The 20,042-nt window shown below is 45.4% G+C and overlaps 1 protein-coding gene across 3 annotated transcripts in view; it reads left to right on the top strand.

Annotated features, from left to right (window-relative positions):
- Nucleotides 1–20,042, top strand: part of LOC138759108 (transient receptor potential cation channel subfamily V member 6-like) — a 66,677-nt gene that overhangs the window by 13,175 nt on the left and 33,460 nt on the right. The window contains exons 3-8 of one of the 3 annotated variants that reach the window (XM_069929018.1): nt 1,894–2,016; nt 2,580–2,720; nt 5,568–5,666; nt 10,223–10,389; nt 19,443–19,592; nt 19,682–19,894. In XM_069929018.1, the coding sequence (XP_069785119.1) occupies nt 1,894–2,016; nt 2,580–2,720; nt 5,568–5,666; nt 10,223–10,389; nt 19,443–19,592; nt 19,682–19,894 (893 nt within the window). Of the gene's footprint in view, nt 1–1,893; nt 2,017–2,576; nt 2,721–5,567; nt 5,667–10,222; nt 10,390–19,442; nt 19,593–19,681; nt 19,895–20,042 lie in introns of all 3 variants that reach the window. The other 2 variants (XM_069929017.1, XM_069929019.1) reach the window with 2 other exon arrangements.

The raw sequence follows: 20,042 nt of genomic DNA, 5'->3' as shown, positions 1-20,042 counted from the left end.
ATTCTAAAGATCCTTAAAAGTGGTAGCACAGATTGGTGACATGGTTAAGGCAAATGGGATCTAGGTCTTCATGAATCGGGGCATTGAACACAAGAGCATCGTATTTATACTCCAAATTTATAATTGGTCTGACCTCCGGTGGAATTCTGAGTTAGTTAATGATCATCACTCTGTGAAAGCACTTGAGAGGAAGCAGTGGAGGTTTTTCACGATGTGGCCAGGGTGGCACATCTCAGTTATGTGGAGAGAGTAAATAAGCTGGGTCCGTTCTTCCTGAACCAGAGGAGACCCGATGAAAAAATATGAAATAATGAGGGGTAGAGATATTTGGGCTAGCAAGAGATTTTTCTCATACCAAAAGTAAATAAAATCAGAGGACACAGGTTGAGGTAAGAAATAGGGAGGAAGACCTGAGTGGGGCTTTTTTCCCCCCAGAAAGAGGGGGCTTTGTGTATCATTGTAGTGGAAGCAGAGTCACTGACAGAAGTTGTAGAAATATAAGTTTGATTTGTCTAGATATCAAAGTCTGGGGGGAAAATGAGAAACCATGAGCTGAATGGCCTTGTGACTTTCCCAAACTTCTCTAATCAGTCTATTTTAAGTCTTGGGAAATCTCCATTTCAGGTGGTGTCGATGCTTTGTTATTCTATTCAGGCTGAGATTAGAATTAATACGAACTGGGTAGTGAGGAATGAGGTCAGCAAGAATTTTATTGAGCTGTTCCTCCTCAGCTCATTGGCAGGAATTGGGCTCCCCACCTTCTGCTGCTGTTAGCTGTCGCCTGTTGCCTTCTACGGAGGAAAGGAATGAGCATGTTCAAGTTTTGGAGATGTGTGTGGGATTAGTTGTGCAGTTGTTGCTCAGTGGGATTTGTTGATCTGTCCTTGACCTTGTCCAAACATGGACAAGTCATTAAATGTCTTGCAACCCAGACTCTTGGGATACTGATCCTGGAAATTTCCTCCTTCTTCTCACATCTGGAGGATTTCCAAGCTCCACAGAATGGGTGCTACATCTTTTCCTGTATCAACTTCTTCAATGAAGATTTTGAGGAAGCGCCTGTGAAGCCAAGATCTTGCACCTGTACCCAAGGCACAATTTTCCTCTGTGGCTTCGGGCACTGGACCTTCAGTTACAATCCCTTGAAGAGAGGCAAGTTTAATTCAACTGTTGCAGGAAGCTCCTGAAGTTCATCCTCATTGCTGTGCACCAAAGTGCAAAACAGCCCAGGCAGAGATGTTTAAATGCCCAAATTTCTGGGCTAGGTTTATGCATGCATTTTTGTGAGTGAGACAACCTGTGACTTCTCCATCACTTTAGTTAATATTTTCTTGCACCACCAAATTTTGATTTAATCTGAAGTTTCTATTACGTTTGCAAAGTGTCTATTCACTCTTGGAGATCCAAGTTCAACCCCAGAGAGACAAACCCTCAGCATTCAAGATTCAAGGTTCTATGTATTGTTATACACACAAAAATGCACAGAAGGGCTCACATAGAGGCACTATTAATTCAGGGATGCTATCAAGGTAAGAAAGGGAAGAAAATGGGAGTACTGATGGAGAAATCGTGTCAGTGGATCCCACCTCTTGCAGCCCATACCTTATGTAGCTGCAAGGCTGCCTGTCCATTCTAGCAGTGAACCCAAACTTGAGACATCCAAGTTACACTCCTCAGCCCCTGGTTTTAAACCCCAAAGTATTCAGAAGCTATCAACATCCGAAGATCGCCAGCGGACCTTCACGGATCTTGGAGTTGGATGCCAGTAGCTTGCAGCCTGGTGAGAGGGCCTCAGCCACCAAATTCTGAACTGGACCATAGTCCACAGCTGTCATTTCCAGCATTAACCAGCAAACACTGTGTCTAATGGCATTATTCATTATTAACTGGCAGGAGTGATGGGAGAGACGGCTTTGCACATTGCTGCGCTGTACAATAATTATGAGTTTGCGAAACTGCTTCTTGAAGAAGTTCCGGATCTCATCAATGAACCAGCCACCTCTGAGCTGTACCAAGGTAGAATTCACAGTTTCTTTCATTTCATCTTCCCTATTAGCTGGGCATGGTGCTGAAAGAAAATGGATGTGGTCGGGGTGGGGGGTGGAAGTTTTTTGAACAACAAACACTGGACATAATGTCTGTAGAGTTGACTAATGCCTTAACAATGGTGATGATTATTAAAAGAATCATGCATTTGGCAGCATGATTAGTGTAGTGGTTAGTGCAATGTCTTTATAGCACCAGCGATTAGGGCCAGGGTTCGAATTCTGGACAGTCTGTAAGGAGTTTGTATGCATGGGTTTCCTCCCAACATTCGAAATGTATGTTAGTTTAAAAGGATATAAATTGGGTGGCACAGATGGCCTGTTATCATGTGCAAGGTCTAAATTTTAAAATTTAAATAGCTGGTAAATAAGGGTTAATTCATGGTGGGCAGGGAGTGAGACAAACACAGGGCATAAGGAATAGTTGAAATATGATGTTTGTACATGGATAAAGGAATTGGAAACGGTTTGGTTTTTTGATGAATTGTGGTTGGGTGCAGAGTGGAATTTACAGCCTTTACATTTCTTGAGAAGGGAAAACAGCCCTGCACATTGCTGTGGCAAATGAGAACTTCCAGCTGGTTAAAGAACTGATCAACCGAGGAGCCAACGTGGCAACATCCCAAGCAACTGGGATCCTCTTCAAAAGAAGTGACAAGGGTCTTGTTTATTATGGTGAGAATCTATCGTTATTTAATTTGGATTGTTCTTGAGTACGTCACCTTGTCGTGTCTGGGCATCCAGATGGAGCTTTATGGTGAGTTTTGATCCTTTCACACTTTGATCTCATCATTTATCCAAGGTTCAAATCTGCCACTATCTGTGGGGAGTTTCTGTGATCTCTCTGTACCCAGCGATGGTCTTCTCCACTTTCCTCCCGCTCTCAAAAATTGTACAGAGTTGGCTGGGTAATTGGGTGGCATGGGTTTCATGGGCTAGAAGGGATTTCTACAGTGCTGTATCATTAAAATTAAACAAAATTAAAAAAAGAAATGAAGAATTCTCCCTCTTTACTACATTTCCCAATGCCCAAATTCCCATTCTTTATTCCCCTGTTGAACTTAGAACATAGAACACTATGTGCCTGCACTGTACAGGCACTTTGGCCCATAATGTTGTGCCTATCTATAAATACCTACCAAAAAAAATTAAACCCTCCCCTACTTCATGACCCTCCATTTTTCTTTCATCTGCATGCCTAAGTGTCTCTTAAATGCCCCTATTGTACCATCCTCCACCACCACCCCAGGCACATACAGGTCTCTGTGTAAAAAACACCCCCGATATCTCCCCTGAACTTTCTCCCCTTCACTTTGTCAGATGTGCTCTGATGTTTGCTACTCCTGTCCTGGGAAAAGGGCACTGGATGTCTATCATAATCTTGTAGACCTCTATTAAGTCTCGAAAGAGAAAAGTCCAAGCTCTGCTAACCTTGCCTCATGAATTAATCTCCAATCCAGACAACATCCTGGTAAATCTCTCGACCCTCTCTATATCTTCCACATGCTTCCTATAATGAGGTGACCAGAACTGAACAAAAAAACTCTAAGCGTGGTCTTACCAGAGATTTGTTGAGCTGCAATATGATCTCCTCGCTCCTGAACTCAATCCTCAGATTAATGAAACTCAATATACCATTGGTTGCTTAACTATCCTATCAACCTGTGTGGCAACCTTGAGAGATCAATAGATTGGTGACTCAAGGTCCCTCTGTTCTTTCACACTGTTAAGTGTCTTACCATTAACTTAGCCTTCAAGTTTGTCCTTCCTTACACTTATGCGGACTGAACGCCATCTGCCACTTTTCTACCCAACTCTGCATCCTGAATATATCCTCTTGTGACCTATGACAACCTTTAACGCTATCTACAACATGTCCAACCTACATATTATCTGAAGACTTATTGACCCATCCCTCTATTTTAATTTTAAAAAACATCTTAGACATCATCGTAATATGCCACTTTGGCCCTTTGCTGGCCAATTTACACCTTTTAAACAACACGCCGGTATGTTTTGAACTGTGGAAGGAAACCGGAGTCCCCGGGGAAAACCCACGCAGACACGGAGAGAAAGTACAAACTCCCAGGTCTGGTCCCAATCTCTGGCACTGTAAAGGTGTTGTGCTAACCGCTACACCAACTGTGACTCTTGTTTGCCCAGGTCATTTATAAAAATGGCAAAGAGCAGGGGCCCAGACCCACTCCCTGTGGAACTCCACTAGTCACGGACCTCCAGGAAGAAAATTTCCCATCCATTACTACTCTGCTTTGTACAGGAATGCCAATTCTGAATCCACACAACCAAGGTTCCATGGATCCCTCATGACTTTCTGAACGAGTCTCCTATAGGGGACATTTTCAAAAGCCTTTGGTAAAATCAATATCCACCACACCTCCCACCCTACCTTTTGTTACCATGTTTTGGGGACATTTTAATTTAATGAATTCTAATTCAATTTATTGTCATGGCAATAAAACAGTGTATTTTTGAAATTTCTTTTTCCCTATAGCAAGGCAGACAGATTTGCCATCAGCAGAAATTTCCCAAGTGCATCTTACAGTCAGAGAAAGAGAAGCAACAGAGAGTTCCCCCCCCCCCCCCCCCCCACCGCCCCGCACCAGACTCACTGAGTGTCTGTAGATTCACCTTCAGCACTTCCACAGCCCCCAAGGCCACACAGAGTCTAGTTCAAACCATTGGCGACCCCAGCTCCAGATCCAAACCTCCGACATGGTCAGGGACCCTTCAGCGCCCTCGGCACCTCCTCACATCCCAGTTCCGATACCTGGTTCCCCTTCAGCCAGTTCAAGTCAGTCTCCAGCAGTCCGCAGCCCGGCGCGATTCTCCTGACAGTGGTCTCCAGCAGCCTGTGGCTTCCGTAGGTTCCTCACTTCAAGTTGCCAGCAGCCCACTGCTTGCACTGGTGCCTCAGCTGCAGAGCCCCCTCACTGGTCCACCATGGTCACAGTCCCATGGGTCATCTCTTCCACTTCTCCTTCTCAGATGAGGGGTGGTCTTCCCAACCAGTGGTCCCTCGCTCCAGTCCTCCGCTTCTCCGGAGTCTGCAGCCCCTCGTGGCTGCTGTTGATTAATAGGTGCCGCCATCTTGGGCGTAGACCCCTTGGTGGCGGGATTTCAAATAAAACCCTCGTCGGGTCTCTCAAAGCCTGTGCAGAGACGACGGCAGTCGGCTGGGCAGCTGGACTCTTCGGGAGCGCTGCATCTTGGCTCCCTCACTCTTCATGGGTCCACATCAGTGGCAGTGCTGCCCCAACAGTGGTTCCAGCAGCGCCACCATTTTAAAAGAACCACCCCCTATCAATCCAAACTGAAAACTTGTTAACCTTAATTTTACTGATACATTCATTCTTTTGTTTCTAATGGATTTTGAATGAAGCAGCAAAAATTGAAATTTCTGAAACACAAAAGCCACATCAGAGATGCTATCAGATCATTTACTTTATTGCACATTTCGAGTAACAATAAATCATATTTTGAGTTGGTATCACATTGTTTCAGGGGAGCATGTGTTATCATTTGCGGCTTGTGTGGGAAATGAAGAGATTGTGAAGTTCCTGATTGAACATGGTGCAGACATCAAAGCACAGGATTATCTAGGTAAGAGTCGGAAATGTTATTGACGTTCAAGTCAAGGTGTAGACCAAAAAGTACTCATGGGTTAGCAGAGAAACACAGAAGATAGGAGCAGGAGTAGGTCATTCAGCCCTTTGAGCCTGCTCCACCATTCAATGAGATCATGGCTGATCTTGAAGTTCAATACCCCGTCCCCGCCTTCTCTCCATAACCCATCATTCCCTTATACTGAAGAAATAGATGTAATTCCCTCTTAAATATATTCAATGAATTATGCTTGATACCCAGTCAATCCACAATTCAATTACAGATTTGACATTTAGAATTGACTCCTGTGGTGTTGAGAAGAGTATTAGGTTCTAAGGCTCACCTTCACTGCAGCACACACTGTGCTCAGTAGCAATCTGGCGTGGAGCAGTCTCCAGAGGTTGGACCACGAGGCAGAGAGAAAGAATGTTCTGTGCATTGGTGCTATACACAGTGATCATCTGTGCTTCTAGCCTACAATGACCCAAGATGATTTAAATTAGCCAATGGCAAGGTGTGTACCGATGGGTGGCTGGAGTCCAACCTTGATTGACAGGTGATGTGACTTCTGAATAAGTTTCAGACAGAGAGGACACGTGACCACCCTCAATCCACAAAATTCCAGACAGGCAGGGAGGCCACGTTTCCTCAACACACGATAACTCCCAACCTCAATAATCTTATGGGGAAAGTTATTCCACACCTCATTGCAAAAGTGAAACCTGTCATCTTCAGGGACAGTCAAGCTTTAATTCCATGAATTCTCCCATTTTGAGGCATTGATTTTTACCTCTCTTGACATCACAGTGAGATCATCCTTTAATATTTTGTACTCAAGGGAACATGATCCCATATAATATAACTTGTGCTCACAATTTACACTATAATCCTGTACACTGCCCTCTTTTGCAATGCATTTCTCAAAACACAGCCCGTGTCATTTGTGGTTTTTGGACTGCAATGTGGGGAAGATCGCAGAAACATAATCACTGCCTGTGTGGTCGTTCAAATGGGTGCCTTTTTAGTGCAACAGGTGGTTGGAAATGCAGTCAAGAGGATGACCGACAACGAATTTTCTGGTACGATTTACACCAGGGGTCCTGCAGGATAAATCACAGGGCAGAAATTGACTCCAAATTCCTGCACGTTCCTTTTTAAACTGCCCACATAGCAGAAAAATTCCGTGATTGTGCCAGAGCATGCCTGCCGTCTAAGAACCACCATTAACTCAGTTGTTTTATGTCTGAGAGAGTAAGAAGATTTTTCAGGGAACATAATTCAGATGGAAAACAGTCTCATCAGTCTACCTATGAATGCTAAGTCAACAATCAAACCACCCTGTTGCAATGGACCTTCTTATCGGGGATTGGAAGTTGGAGTGAAATTTAGTCAAGTTTAACTGGGTGACGTGTTTGAGAGTCTATTCCAGAGACAAAAACAGATTGTCCCTGTTGACACTCCCAGTGCAAAATTGGACAGATACATAGACAGGATTGGGACCAAAGAAAGGCAGGTGGGACATGTGGGTAGGACATGTTGGTCAGCATGGGCAAGTTGGGCTGAAGCCCCTATTTCCACGCTGCACGACTATGACTCCATGACACTGGCACATGTGGATGAAACAATAAACTGCATCCATTCTCTTGGAGGAGAGTAAAGGACCTTATGGCATTATTCCCTTGGTGATCAAGGTTCCCTGAATCAGCCCTTCCAGAAACAGGTGGTCTGCTCAGAGGAAAAGCATAGAAATGGTGGAGGAACTCAGCGGGTCTCACAGCAACTATAGGAGATAAAGATATAGAACCAACGTTTCAGGCCTGAGCCCTTCTTCAAGGTGTGAGCAAAAAGCAGGCAGGTTCCTGAACACAAAGGGCTGGGGGAGGAGGGAAGAAAGGGGAGGGGAAGGAGCACAGGCCAACAGACAAAAGGTGTGAATTGGACATGGATAGGAGGACAGGAGAGGAAAGGTGAGGTGATCAGGGGAGGGGGTGGCTCTGTGGAGACAGAGATGGAGGAACGGAGGCAGAGGGAGAGTGACAGAGAAATAGGGATGGGGGAGTGGAGAGATGGAAATTGGAGCAGTCGATGTTAATGCTGTCTGGTTGGAGGGGGCCCAGTCGGAATATGAGGTGTTGTGCCTCCAACCTGCAGGTGGACTCAGTCTGGCTGTGCAAGAGACCCATGGACAGGCATGCTGGTATGGGAATGGGGCGGGGAATTGAAATGGGTGGCCACTGGGAGGTCTCTGCTATTGTGACGGACAGAGCTAATGTGCTGAAGGAAGCGATCTCCCAGTCGGTGTCCAGTCTCTCTGAGGTAGAGAAGACCACAACGGGAGCACCAGATACAGTAGACGGCCCCTGCAGATTCACGTGAAGTGTTGCTTGTCCAACGTAGAACATAGATCACTTCAGCACAGTATAGGCCCTTCAGCGGTCAATGTTCTGCTGACCCATATATGGCTTCTTTTAAAAAAATTAAAGTACTAAACCCTCCCTACCCTGTAACTATCACCTCTCACCTTTTGCCTGTTGGCCCTCTCCTTTCTTCCCTTCTCCTCATTCTTTTTAGTCAGTCACCTGCCTGCGTTTTGCTCACACCTTGCAGAAGGACTCAGGCCCGAAACGTTGGTTATATATCTTTACCTCTTATGGATGTTAAGTTTCTACTGCATTTTTGTGGTTTTACTACAATCCCAGCATCTGCAGACTTTCATGTTCATGGTAACCACAGAGAAGCAGGTGGGATTGGTGGGTTAAATCAAGTCAAGTTTATTGTCATCTGATTATACAAGTACAACCCAATGAAACAGCGTTCTCTGGTCATAACACACACAGACAAATGATACATATGCAGGACACTTATTATAATCTATAGAAATAAATAAATAAATATTATTTTGTATGAATGAGAGTCTCGGGTGGTCGGTGTGAGTAGTTCCTTTGGTTGTTCAGCGTTCTCCCTGCCCTTGGGAAGAAGCTGTTCCTCAGCCTGGTGGTGCTGTCTCTGATCCTCCTGTATCTCTTCCCCGATGGGAGCAGCTGGAAGATGCTGCATGCAGGGTCAAAGGGGTCCTCCATGATTTTATGTGCCCTCTTCAGACAACGTTCCCAGTAGATCATGTCGATGGGGGGAGGGTGGAAGAGAGACTCCAGTGATTCCCTCTGCCACTCTTAAGATCCTTTGGATTGACCTCTGATCAATTTCTCTGCAAAAACCGTACCACACTGTGATGCAGCCAGACAGGAGGCTCTTAGTAGAGCTCCTGTAGAAGGATGTCATAATGGAGGTCGGTAGCCTTGCCTGCTTCAGTCTTCTCAGAAAGTGGAGTCACTGTTGTGCCTTCCTGACAAGTGAGGAGATGTGGAGTGTCCATGATGGGTCATTAGTTTTGAGTGAACTCCAAGAAACTTGATTCTCTCTACTCCCTCTACTACAGAGTTATTAATGTGCTGTGGAGGGTGGCTATTCCTGGTCCTCCTGAAGTCCACCATCATCTTGTCCCCATTGAGAGGTTGATACTCTAGCACTGTATCATGAGATTTTCCACCTCTTCTCTGCAGTGAGACTCGTCATTGTTGCTGATGAGGCCGACGACTGTTGTGTCATCTGCAAACTTGATGACACTGTTGGAGCTGGATCTGGTGATGAAGTCGTGGGTCAGTAGTGTGAACAGGAGTGGGCTGAGCACACAGACCTGAGGTGTGCCAATACTCAGCGTGACGGTGCTTGATGCTCTGCTACTGACCTGGACAGAACGGGGTCTTTCTGTTGGGAAGTCCAGGATCCGATTATAGAGAGGGGTGTTGAGTTCCAGCAAGGTCAGCTTCACCAGCCTCTGGGGAATTATTGTATTGAATGCCGAACTGAAGTCAATGAACAGCATCGTTCTCCAGGACAGAGTGAAGTGACAAGGCTCCAGCATAGTCTGTGGAAGAGTTTCTTCTATATTTGAATTGAAATGGGTCCAGTGTCTCTGGGAGGTGTGCTTTGTGTGTTCCACCACCAGACGCCCGAAGCATTTCATAATGGTGGAGGTCAGTGCCATAGGGCGGTTGTCATCGAGGCTGGTTGTTGTCTCCCTCTTGGGTACTGGGATGATGGTGGCTGATTTTAAACAATGGCCTGCTGCAGTTGAAGATGTCCATGAAACCTCCATCAATTGGTATGCCCAGTATTTCAGTTCCCGACCAGGGAACCTTGGATAGAGTTCTCCTTACCTTGGCCACGGCTATGCAGGGGGGCCTGTTCATTGGGAGGATTCAGAGCTTTCTTTAACATCATCCAGCATTCACAGAGAGAAATGGATAGCCTACATTTCAGATCAATTTTTGAGGCTGTGGATAAGGGAAGAGCTGGGGGGGTGGTGGGGTGGGGGGGTGGTGCTCAAGAAGTTATCTAACACTGGACAAATGGAAGTGGGAGAGAGGGAGGTACAGGTCGGGGAGGTTGGGGGTACATTCAATTCCCACATGACAGTCACGTTTTGAGATTGTGAAGAGCAAAATCTAAATGCAAATCTTAATTTTTTTCTCTCAACTTGTTCATTTCAGGTAACACTGTTCTGCATCACCTGGCATTGCAGGCTCAAAGTTATACGGCACAGATGTATGATTTTATCGTGTCCCTCGATCCAGAGAATGGGAATCCCACAGAAACAATGACAAACAATGATGGACTGACTCCCTTCAAACTGGCTGCCCTTGAAGGAAACGTGCAGGTGAAGGAATATTAAAGCATGCCTTTCTTGGATGTTCAGAAAAAGCCGGCATCAGTGCTGGGAATCAGGAAGGATATGACCCACACTGTTCAAAGCACTTACATCGTGCTTAATATTATCCAGAACCTAAATCCCAGCCAGGAAGAGATCTAACTCAAGTGGAACACAATGCCAAAGCTAGACTAACACCCAGTTAGTTACCCTGAGTCAGTCCATTACCCTGAGAATATTAAGTCTGCATCCAGATCCATCTACACTGCGAGATAACGTAGTTAAATGTAAACTTTTGCATCCTGGCTGGTTTCATCACAGTGTGGGTACGGTTGTTACGTGGAAATGAATCAGAGGTCAATCTATAGGACCATAAGGGTGGCAGAGGGGATCACTGGAGTCTCTCTCGCCCCTCCCCCTTCCTCCTCCCCCCATCGATGTAGTATTAACTCGCACCAAAACTCAGCTGTCCTACACTATGACAGTAATCGGTTGGTCAATGAACCGACAAAGCTGCATAAAATAATGGAGAGTATGAATGGGGTGAAGATCCATAGAATGCTACAGTACAGAAAACAGGCCATTAGGCCCCTCTAGTCTGTGCCAACCATCATCTCTCTGCTCCCTTCCATAACCCTCCAGTCCTCTTGCATCCATGTTCCTATCCAATTTACTCTTAAAACACATGATCAAGGCCACATTCATCACAACAGAAGAGTCACAGTCTTTTTTCCAGTCTAAAATGTGGGGTCATAGGTTTAATGTGAAAGAGGAAAGATTTAAAAGGGCAACTTTTTCATGTAGGAGGGAGGTGGGGAATATGTAAAGTGAGAAGTAAACCACAAAAGCCCATAGACACCGCAGTTGAAGTAAAAATACAATGTTGGCGTAACGGTTACAGCCCAGTGATCGGGTCTGGGGTTTGAATCCAGCACTCTCTGTAAGGAGTTTGTATGTTCTCCTGGTGTCTGCATGGGTTTTACCTGGGCTCTGGTTTCCTCCCACTGTTCAAAACGTACTGAGGCTGTAGGTAAATTGGGTGTAATTGGGTGGCACAAACTTAAGGGCTGAAATGGCCTGTTACTGTGCTGCATGTCTACATTTAAATTAAATTCACAATGCAGGAGAAACTCATCAGATCAAACAGCACAATACATAACAGACGTTTCGGGTTTGAGCCTTTCATCAGGGTATGGAAAAATGTTGGCAGGTGTCTGAATGAAACGGTAAGGGGGAAGGTGTGGGGGGAGGAGCATGGTCCCAAAGGCAGGAGGTAATAGGTGGAGAAGGGAGGGAGAGCACAGCAGCGAGCAAGGGGAGGAGGGATCGCTGGGTGAATAGAGGGGGAAGGGAGTGGAGAGCTGACAGGATGAAGGGAAAGGAGAGCGTTAGCAGAAATCAGAGGTCGATGTTGATGCCATCCGGCTGGAGAGGGCCCAGACGGAAAATCAGGTGTTGTTACTCCAATTTGTGGATGGTCTTGGTGGGGTGGTGCATGAGACCATGGACAGACAGGTGAGTAAGGGAGTGGGATGCAAAACTGAAATGGTTACCCACTGGGAGGTCTCTGTCACTGGTTCAGACAGAACGAGGTGATCTCTCAGTCTGTGCCCAGTCTCTCCGATGTAGAGAAGGCCACGAGGGAGCACTGGATGCAGTAAATCTGTCCTGCGGATACACAAGTGAAGAGTTGCTTCACTTGAAAGGCCTGCTTGGGGCCCCGGACTGTGGTGAGGGAGGAGGAGTGGACGCAAGTGATGCACCTCCTGTGGGCATAGGGGAAGATGCTGGGGTGATTGGTAGGGAGGGATATACACAAGGAGCCATGGAGGGAGTGGTCCCTATGGAAGGCAGAGAGGGGGGGAGAGGGGAAGATGTGTCTGTGGTGGGATCCTGTTGTAAGTGCTGGAAATTCCAGAGGATAATGAGTTGGATGCGGAGGCTGGTGGGATGGTAGGTGTTTGTTGCTTCTGGGACAGAAGGGGCCAGGGCAGATGAGTGGGAAATGGAAGAGATGTAGGTGAGGACTGAGTTGATGGGAGGGAAAGCCATGTTTGTGGAAGAAGTCAGTCATTTAAGAAGAGGTCCAACAGCCTCACCCATACCTGGGTGTGGGTCATATCCTTTAAAATGTATGTATCCATCCACTTTTTTTCCAAAAGATGGCAATAGTCCCTGCTCAACCACCTCCTCCGGCAGTCTGTTCCATACACCCACCTCCATCAGGGTAAAAAAGTTACCCACACCCCTCCCTCCCTCCCCTAAAGTCCCTATTAAATCTCTCCCCCCTCAGGTTATCAATTCCTCTACTCTACTCTAGGTAACCATATATAACCATATAACAATTACAGTCGGAAACAGGCCATCTCGGCCCCTCTAGTCCACACCGATCTAAGTGAATTCCACTAGTCCCACTTACCTGCTCCCTGTCCATAACCCTCCAACCTCTCACATCCTTGCACTCATCCAACCTCCTCTTAAATGACAAAATTGACCCTGCTACCACCACTTCTTCCGGAAGGTCATTCCACTCATCCACCACTCTCTGAGTGAAGAAGCCCCTTGTGTGACTTCTGAACATGACCAGGAATGATGAGGTTAACTGAGGATCAATTCTGATGAAGGATTCTGGGCCTGAAGCATTGACTTTCTCTTTCCACTTACGCTGAGTGTTTCCAGCATTTTCGGATTTTATTCCCATGCCTGCCATCTGCATGTTTTTTGAGTTTCAGGAACACCATCAGCTGGAAGTCACACAGCATCCCAATTTAGAAATGTATCATTGTTCCTTCACTGACACTACATTGTTGGTGGGAAGGGGGGGGAGGGGGATACTCTCACCTCAACACTGCCGCAGTTCAAGAAGGCAGCTCCCCACCACCTTCACAAGGGTAATTAGGGGTGGGCAGTTAAATGCTGGCTCTGAACCTGTGAATGGAATAATGGGGAGTAGAGGTTTTGAAATAAAGGGCAAGAAGGAGGAAGGTGGGATCCCCAAAGGAATGGTCAAAAACAGGTTGAGATCCAAAATGATGACTGCCCACAGATGCGGTCTGATCTGTTATTAAAACAACAAAACGCTGGAGAAGTTCAGCTGGTTAAACAGTGACCTTTATGTAGCGAAGTTAAAGACACAGAACCGACGTTTCGGGCCTGAGCCCTTCATCAAAATATGATAAAATGTCGGCAGGAACGAAAGAGTAAAGGAGGAGGGGGAAAGGGGGTGGAAAAGGCAGGAGTTGATAGGTGGAGAAAGGAGGGAGGGGCCAGCCGCGACCAGGGGTGGGGGGGTGAGATGGGTTGGCTGGGTGGGTAATGGGGAGGGGGAAGGGAGGGGAGAACTGGAAAGACTAGAAGGGGGGAGGAGAAAGAAAAGGCGAGCAGATTTAATGGAAAGCAATAAATGTCATTGTTCATGCCGTCTAGCTGGAGGGTGTAGTTCCTCCAATCTGCGGGTGGTCAGGGTGGGATAGTGCACAAGGCCATGGACAACATGTGAGTGTGGGGTGTGACGGAATTGAAATGGTTAGCTACTGGGAGGTCGTGTCGATGTGGTTGCAAACAGAGAGGAGGTGCTGAGCAAATGATGGAGGTGCTGAGTGAAATGTTTCTTTCCCTTTGACACATAACGGACACTGTTTGACCTTCTGAGCTTCTCCAGCATTTTGTGTTTTTACTTCAGCCGTGGTGTTTATATATTTTTGTGATTTACTTCTATTAAATTCCTCCAGCAATTCTTTGTCTGCTTCAGATCATAAAACATAAGAGCCGAAATTCAGCCCATCGAGTCTGCCCCGCCATTCAATCATGAGCTGTTCCATTTTCCCACCAAGCGTCACTGCCTGGCTTTCTCCCCATAACCTTTGATGCCCTGGGTAATCAAAAATCTATCAATCTCTGCTTAATACACCCAATGAGCTGGCCTCCTCAACCATCTGCAGCAAAAATTCCACAACAGATTTACCACCCTCTGGCTAAAGAAATTCCTCTGCTCTAAGCAGACACCCTTCAATCCTGAAGTTGGGCCCTCTTGTCTGAGACCCAGTCACCCTGAGAAACAATATTTCTACATCTACACTGTCCATGCCTTTGACATTCAACGTTTCAAAGAGATTCCCCCACTATTCTCCTAAATTCCAATGAGTACAAGCCAAGAGCTGTCAAATCGACCTCAGATGATAACCTTTCATTCCCAGAATCATCCTCGTGACCCTCCTCTAAATCCTCTCCAATGTAAGCACATCCTTTCTTTAACAAGGAGCCCTAAACTGTTCACAATACTCTAAGTGAGGTCTCAACATCACATCCTTGTTCTCATATCCTATTCCTCTTGAAATGAATGCCTGCATTGCATTTGGCTTCTTCACCACTGACTTAATCTGCAAGTTTACCTTCAGGTTATCCTGCATAAGGACTGTCTGGCCCCTTTGCATCTGTGTATTGGTATTTTCAATTTTCTCCCTATTTAACAAATAATCTGCCCTTTTATTTTTTTATACCAAAGTACATGACTGTATACTTTCTGACATTATATTTCATTTGCCAAGACTACCAATTCTCCTAATCTATCTGAGTTCTTCTGCAGCCTCTCTGTTTCCTCAACACTAACTCCTCCTTCACTTACCTTTGTATCATCTGCTAACTTGGGCACAAAGGCATTATACAAAGTAAAAAGAAGTAGCACCAACACTGATCCATGTGGAACACCACTAGCAACTGGAAGCTCATCAGAGTATGATCCCTGTATTCCAACGGTCTGCTTCCTGCCAATCTCCCAATGCTCTATCCATGCTAGTACGTTTTGTGAAGAGGTAAGAAAAGAAATTGTGAAGAGGTAAGAAAAGAAAGGACATTGGATGAGGTGTATATATGGATTTTGGTAAGACATATGAAAAGTTTCCCCGTGAGAGACTTGTTCAGAAAGTCATGAGGTCTGGGATCTATGGAACCTTTGCTGTGTGAATTGGCTTTCCTGAAGAAAGCAGAGAGTAGTAGTGGAAGGAAAGTATTCTGCCTGGAGGTCGGGGACTAGTGGAGGGGCCGCAGGGATCTGTTCTGGGACCCCCTACTCTTTGTGACTTTTGTAAATGATGTGGATGAAAATATAGAGAGATAGGTCAGTAAGTTTCAATATGATAAGAAGGTTGGAGGTGTTGAGGATGGTATTGGAAGTTGTTGTACATTACAACAGGATATGGACAGGATGGAGAGTTAGGTGGAAAAGTGGCAGATGGTGTTTAATCCAGATAAAAGCGTGAGGTGATGCATTTTGGAATAACAAACGAAGACAGAATACAAGATTAATGGAGGATACTTAACAGGATGGAAGAACAGAGGGATTTTGGGGTCCAAATCTGAAGATCTCTCAAGCTGCTGTGCAGATTGATTGGATAGTTAAGAAGGCCAATGGTATACTGGGTTTTATTAGATGGGGGATTGGGATCAGGAGTCGTGAGATGATGTTGCAGCGAGACAACACTTAGAATATTGTGTTCAGTTCTAATCATCTCATTACAGGAAGGACGTGGAAGCTATAGAGAGGATGCAAAGGACATGCCTGGATTGGAAAGTATGTCTTATGAGGCAAGATTAGCAAAGCTAGCGTTTTCTGTTTAAAGTGAAGAAGGCTGAGAGGTGACTTAATAGAGGTCTACAAGCTTCTGAGAGACATAGATAAGGTAGACAGCCAACACCTTTCTCCCAGGGTGGGAGTAGGAAACACCAAAGAACATCTTTACAAAGTGAAGGGAGTTTAGGGGAGACATCAGGGTTAAGTCTTTTACACACAAGAGTTGTGGGTGCCTGGAATGTCTTCCCAGTGGTGATGGTGGAGGCTGGAACAACAGGGTATTTAAAAGACTCTTAGACAGGCATGTGCATGAAAGAAAAGTAGAAGGTTATGAGGTAAGGGAGGGTTTAGTTTTCTTAAAGAATATCTTCTTTCTTTGGCTTGGCTTCGCGGACGAAGATTTATGGAGGGGGTAAAAAGTCCACGTCAGCTGCAGGCTCGTTTGTGGCTGACAAGTCCGATGCGGGACAGGCAGACACGATTGCAGCGGTTGCAGGGGAAAATTGGTTGGTTGGGGTTGGGTGTTGGGTTTTTCCTCCTTTGCCTTTTGGCAGTGAGGTGGGCTCTGCGGTCTTTTTCAAAGGAGGTTGCTGCCCGCCAAACTGTGAGGCGCCAAGATGCACGGTTTGAGGCGTTATCAGCCCACTGGCGGTGGTCAATGTGGCAGGCACCAAGAGATTTCTTTAGGCAGTCCTTGTACCTTTTCTTTGGTGCACCTCTATCACGGTGGCCAGTGGAGAGCTCGCCATATAACACGATCTTGGGAAGGCGATGGTCCTCCATTCTGGAGACGTGACCCATCCAGCGCAGCTGGATATATGTGTTGCACAAACAACATCATGGGCCGAAGACTCTTACCTCTCTTTTATTCCTTGATGTTATTTGCTGGCCTAGTTTCATACTTCTTGTGGGGTTTCTATTTGCCTTCTGCAAGTTTTAAAAAATTTCCCAATCCTCTATCTTCCCACTAATTTTTGCTCTATTGAATGCTCTCTCTTTTTCTTTTGACTTCCCTTGTCAGCCCTATTTGTGACAATATTCCTCTCTTTTGTTCTGTATTTATCCTGCACCTTCCCCATTCTCTCTGAAACTTAGCAGGTGAGGCTGCTCTGCCATCTTCCCTACTAGTTCCCCCTTCCAAACTACTTTGGCCAGTTCCTCTCTCATGCCCCTGTAATTCCCTTTACTCCACTGAAACGCTGGCACATCTGATTTAATTTCTCCTTGTTAAATCTGATATTGAACTCATATTGTGATCACTGCTCCCCAATGGCTTCTTTACTCTCAGCTGTCTAACCACCTCTGGTGCATTACACAACACCCAATCCAGTACAAATGAACCCCTAATGCTCTTCAACAAACCTGCTCTAAAAAGCTATCTCATAGGCATTCTATAAATTCTCCCTCTGAAGATCCAGTCCTAGCTTTCCCAATCTATTTGCATGTTAAATTCCCCCAAGATGACCATAACATTGCCCTTCTGACACATCTTTTTTTAAAATTTGCTGCTGCAATTTGTTGTCCAAATTCCAGCTACTCTGTGGAGGTCTGTAAATTACTGCTAACAATATCCTTTCACCCTTGCAATTTCTTAATTCAACCTACAGTGATTCTATACCTTCTGATCCTATCCCATCTCTTTCTGATGTTTTGTTATTCCTAACCAACAGAGCCAGGCCACCCCCCTCTGCTTACCTGCCTATCCTTTCGATACACTGTGTAACCCTGTATTTGCTTCTTTTTTATTCTGTGTTCCTCTTGTATTGCAACTCATTCCCATGGCTGTAATTTTGCCCTATCTGCCTATCTACCAGCTGTCCCTACTTGTGCACCAACTGCCTCTTTACTCTGGTTCCCATCACCATGCCAATCTAGTTTAAACACCCTCCCTCCCAAAAGCATTAGCAAACCTCCCTGCCAGGATATTGGTTCCCCTTGAGTTCAGGTGCATCCTGTCCCACTTGTACAGGTCACTCCTTCCCCAGAACAATGATTCAAGATCTTGGAACCTTGCCCGCTGCCCATCTTATCAGCCCCACATTTGTCTGCACTATCTTTCTGTTCTGACATCCCCCAGCTCGTGGCACTGAGAGTAAACCTTGGACGTCCTGCTTTTCGGCCTCATTCCTAACTCCCTAAACTAACTTTGCAGGACCTTTACCCCACTCCAGCCTGTGTCATTGCACCATGACCTCTGGCTGCTTACCCTCCCCTTCAAGAATATTCTGCACCCACTCAGAGACATCCTGGACCTCAGCACCCAGGAGGAAACACATTATCCTGGAGTCTCCTTTGTAGCCACAAAATCTCCTGCCTGTTACCTGACTATCGTCCCCTGTGATGATCGCTCTACCTGACTCCATCCTTCCCTTCTGGGACTCAGAGCTGACTACAGTGCTGTTGGTTTCCCTGCTGCCTTACCCAGATAGCTCATCCCACTCTGCATTATCCAAAGGGGTACTTGTGCTGAGGGGAATGGAGTGAAAATCAGAAGTCTGTAAATGCTGTGATTGAAGTAAAAACACACAGAAATGCTGAAGGATCTCAGTAGGTCTTGCAGGGTCCAAGGAGGTAAAGATATATTACTGATGTTTCGGCCCTGAGCCCTTCTTCAAAGGAAGGGTCACAGGGTGACCCTGCACTGACTTCTTTCTCCCCTTATCTCTCTCAGTGTTCACCTACTAGCTGAAACCTGCTCAGAAGTCTCATCTATGACTTCCTCAGCCTTCCAGATGAACCTCCGTTCATCCAACTCCAGCTCTAGTTCCAGTTGGTCCAGATCCATCTGCAAACCTTCTTTGCTGTCCACAATGCCTCCAATCTTAGTGTCATCTATTTTTGTTTAGAAAATCAATAGATCACACGGGACTTTTTAAACAAAAACAAGTTGATTCCACTAATATTTACCCTCTATCAAAGACAACAAAATAAATTGTTTGGTCAGTTCACTAAGAGCCATTGTAAACACTCAACAAGTCAGGAAGTGTCTGTGGAAAGAGAAACAGAGTAAATGTTTTATTAGACTTAAAGTATTACCTCCACAGATGCTGCCTCACCTGCTAAATGTTTTGAACCTTTTCTGTTTTTATTTCACGTTTTCAGCATCTGCATTTTAAAATAAAATATATTTAATTCAGACCATGGGATATGGCTGTACACAAACTGTTGGTCATATATTCTACAATATGTAGTGATAACTCCACGTGTACGCGTTTGACTGTGAAATGTAGTTCTGCGTTTAACTGACCAAATATCATTATCAGGTTCTCTCCAACTCTCCCTGTTGCTCTTCTTCCATTGAAGAGAACCAACGGGGAGGATCTAAAATTTGAATAACCTTTCCATAGCCAATATTCACCTGGATACGATGCTTTGACTGAGTAGCATCACGTTATCACGCAAAATAGTTGACCATTCATAAACATTCTCTTCTCAATCAAGTGTAAGATGACAGTGGTTAATATGATGAATTTTTATTCTCTTTTTCTTTCAGCTCTTCCAACATTTGATGAAGAAGAGAGAGCATCACGTTCAATGCTTTTTCAAGTCTATTTCAGGGACTTTCTGTGACCTCTCTGGCATTGACTCCTGGGATGATGACCACTCAGTCCTCGAAATGATCCTGTGCAGTAACGAGAGTAAGGTGAGACAATGAATTCTGGACAGAAACAAACCGTGAAATTGGCTGAGTGAAGGTCATCTGCTGAGTCTTTCTGCTTCTCTTCCTTGCAGGCCTTGAAGATTCTCAGTCTCCCTGCAATCAAAACTCTGATTGACTTCAAGTGGAACAAATATGGAAAATATTATTTCCGAATCCTTGCTTTCTCCTATTTCATTTACATAAGCATATTTACATCCTGCTGCATCTTTCGCCCTCTGATACCACGGCAGGACAATGTTACAGACCCAAGAGACACCCAAATTTTGGAAGAGGCACCATTACATGTTAGTCCTGTAATGTTGAGATGATGGATTGGTGTCATCTGCTGTGGGTCTTCCAATTGAGATGGGCAGACCTTCTATTAATGAGCCCCACATATAGAGTTGATGCACTAATGGACAGGATGCAGGGCTGGGTGGAGATGTTGCAGAT

The sequence above is a fragment of the Narcine bancroftii genome, chromosome 3, assembly GCF_036971445.1.
Source record: "Narcine bancroftii isolate sNarBan1 chromosome 3, sNarBan1.hap1, whole genome shotgun sequence".
NCBI lineage: Eukaryota > Metazoa > Chordata > Chondrichthyes > Torpediniformes > Narcinidae > Narcine > Narcine bancroftii.
The sequence above is the reverse complement of the archived record's forward strand: the minus strand, read 5'-3'. Positions and strand labels throughout refer to the sequence as shown.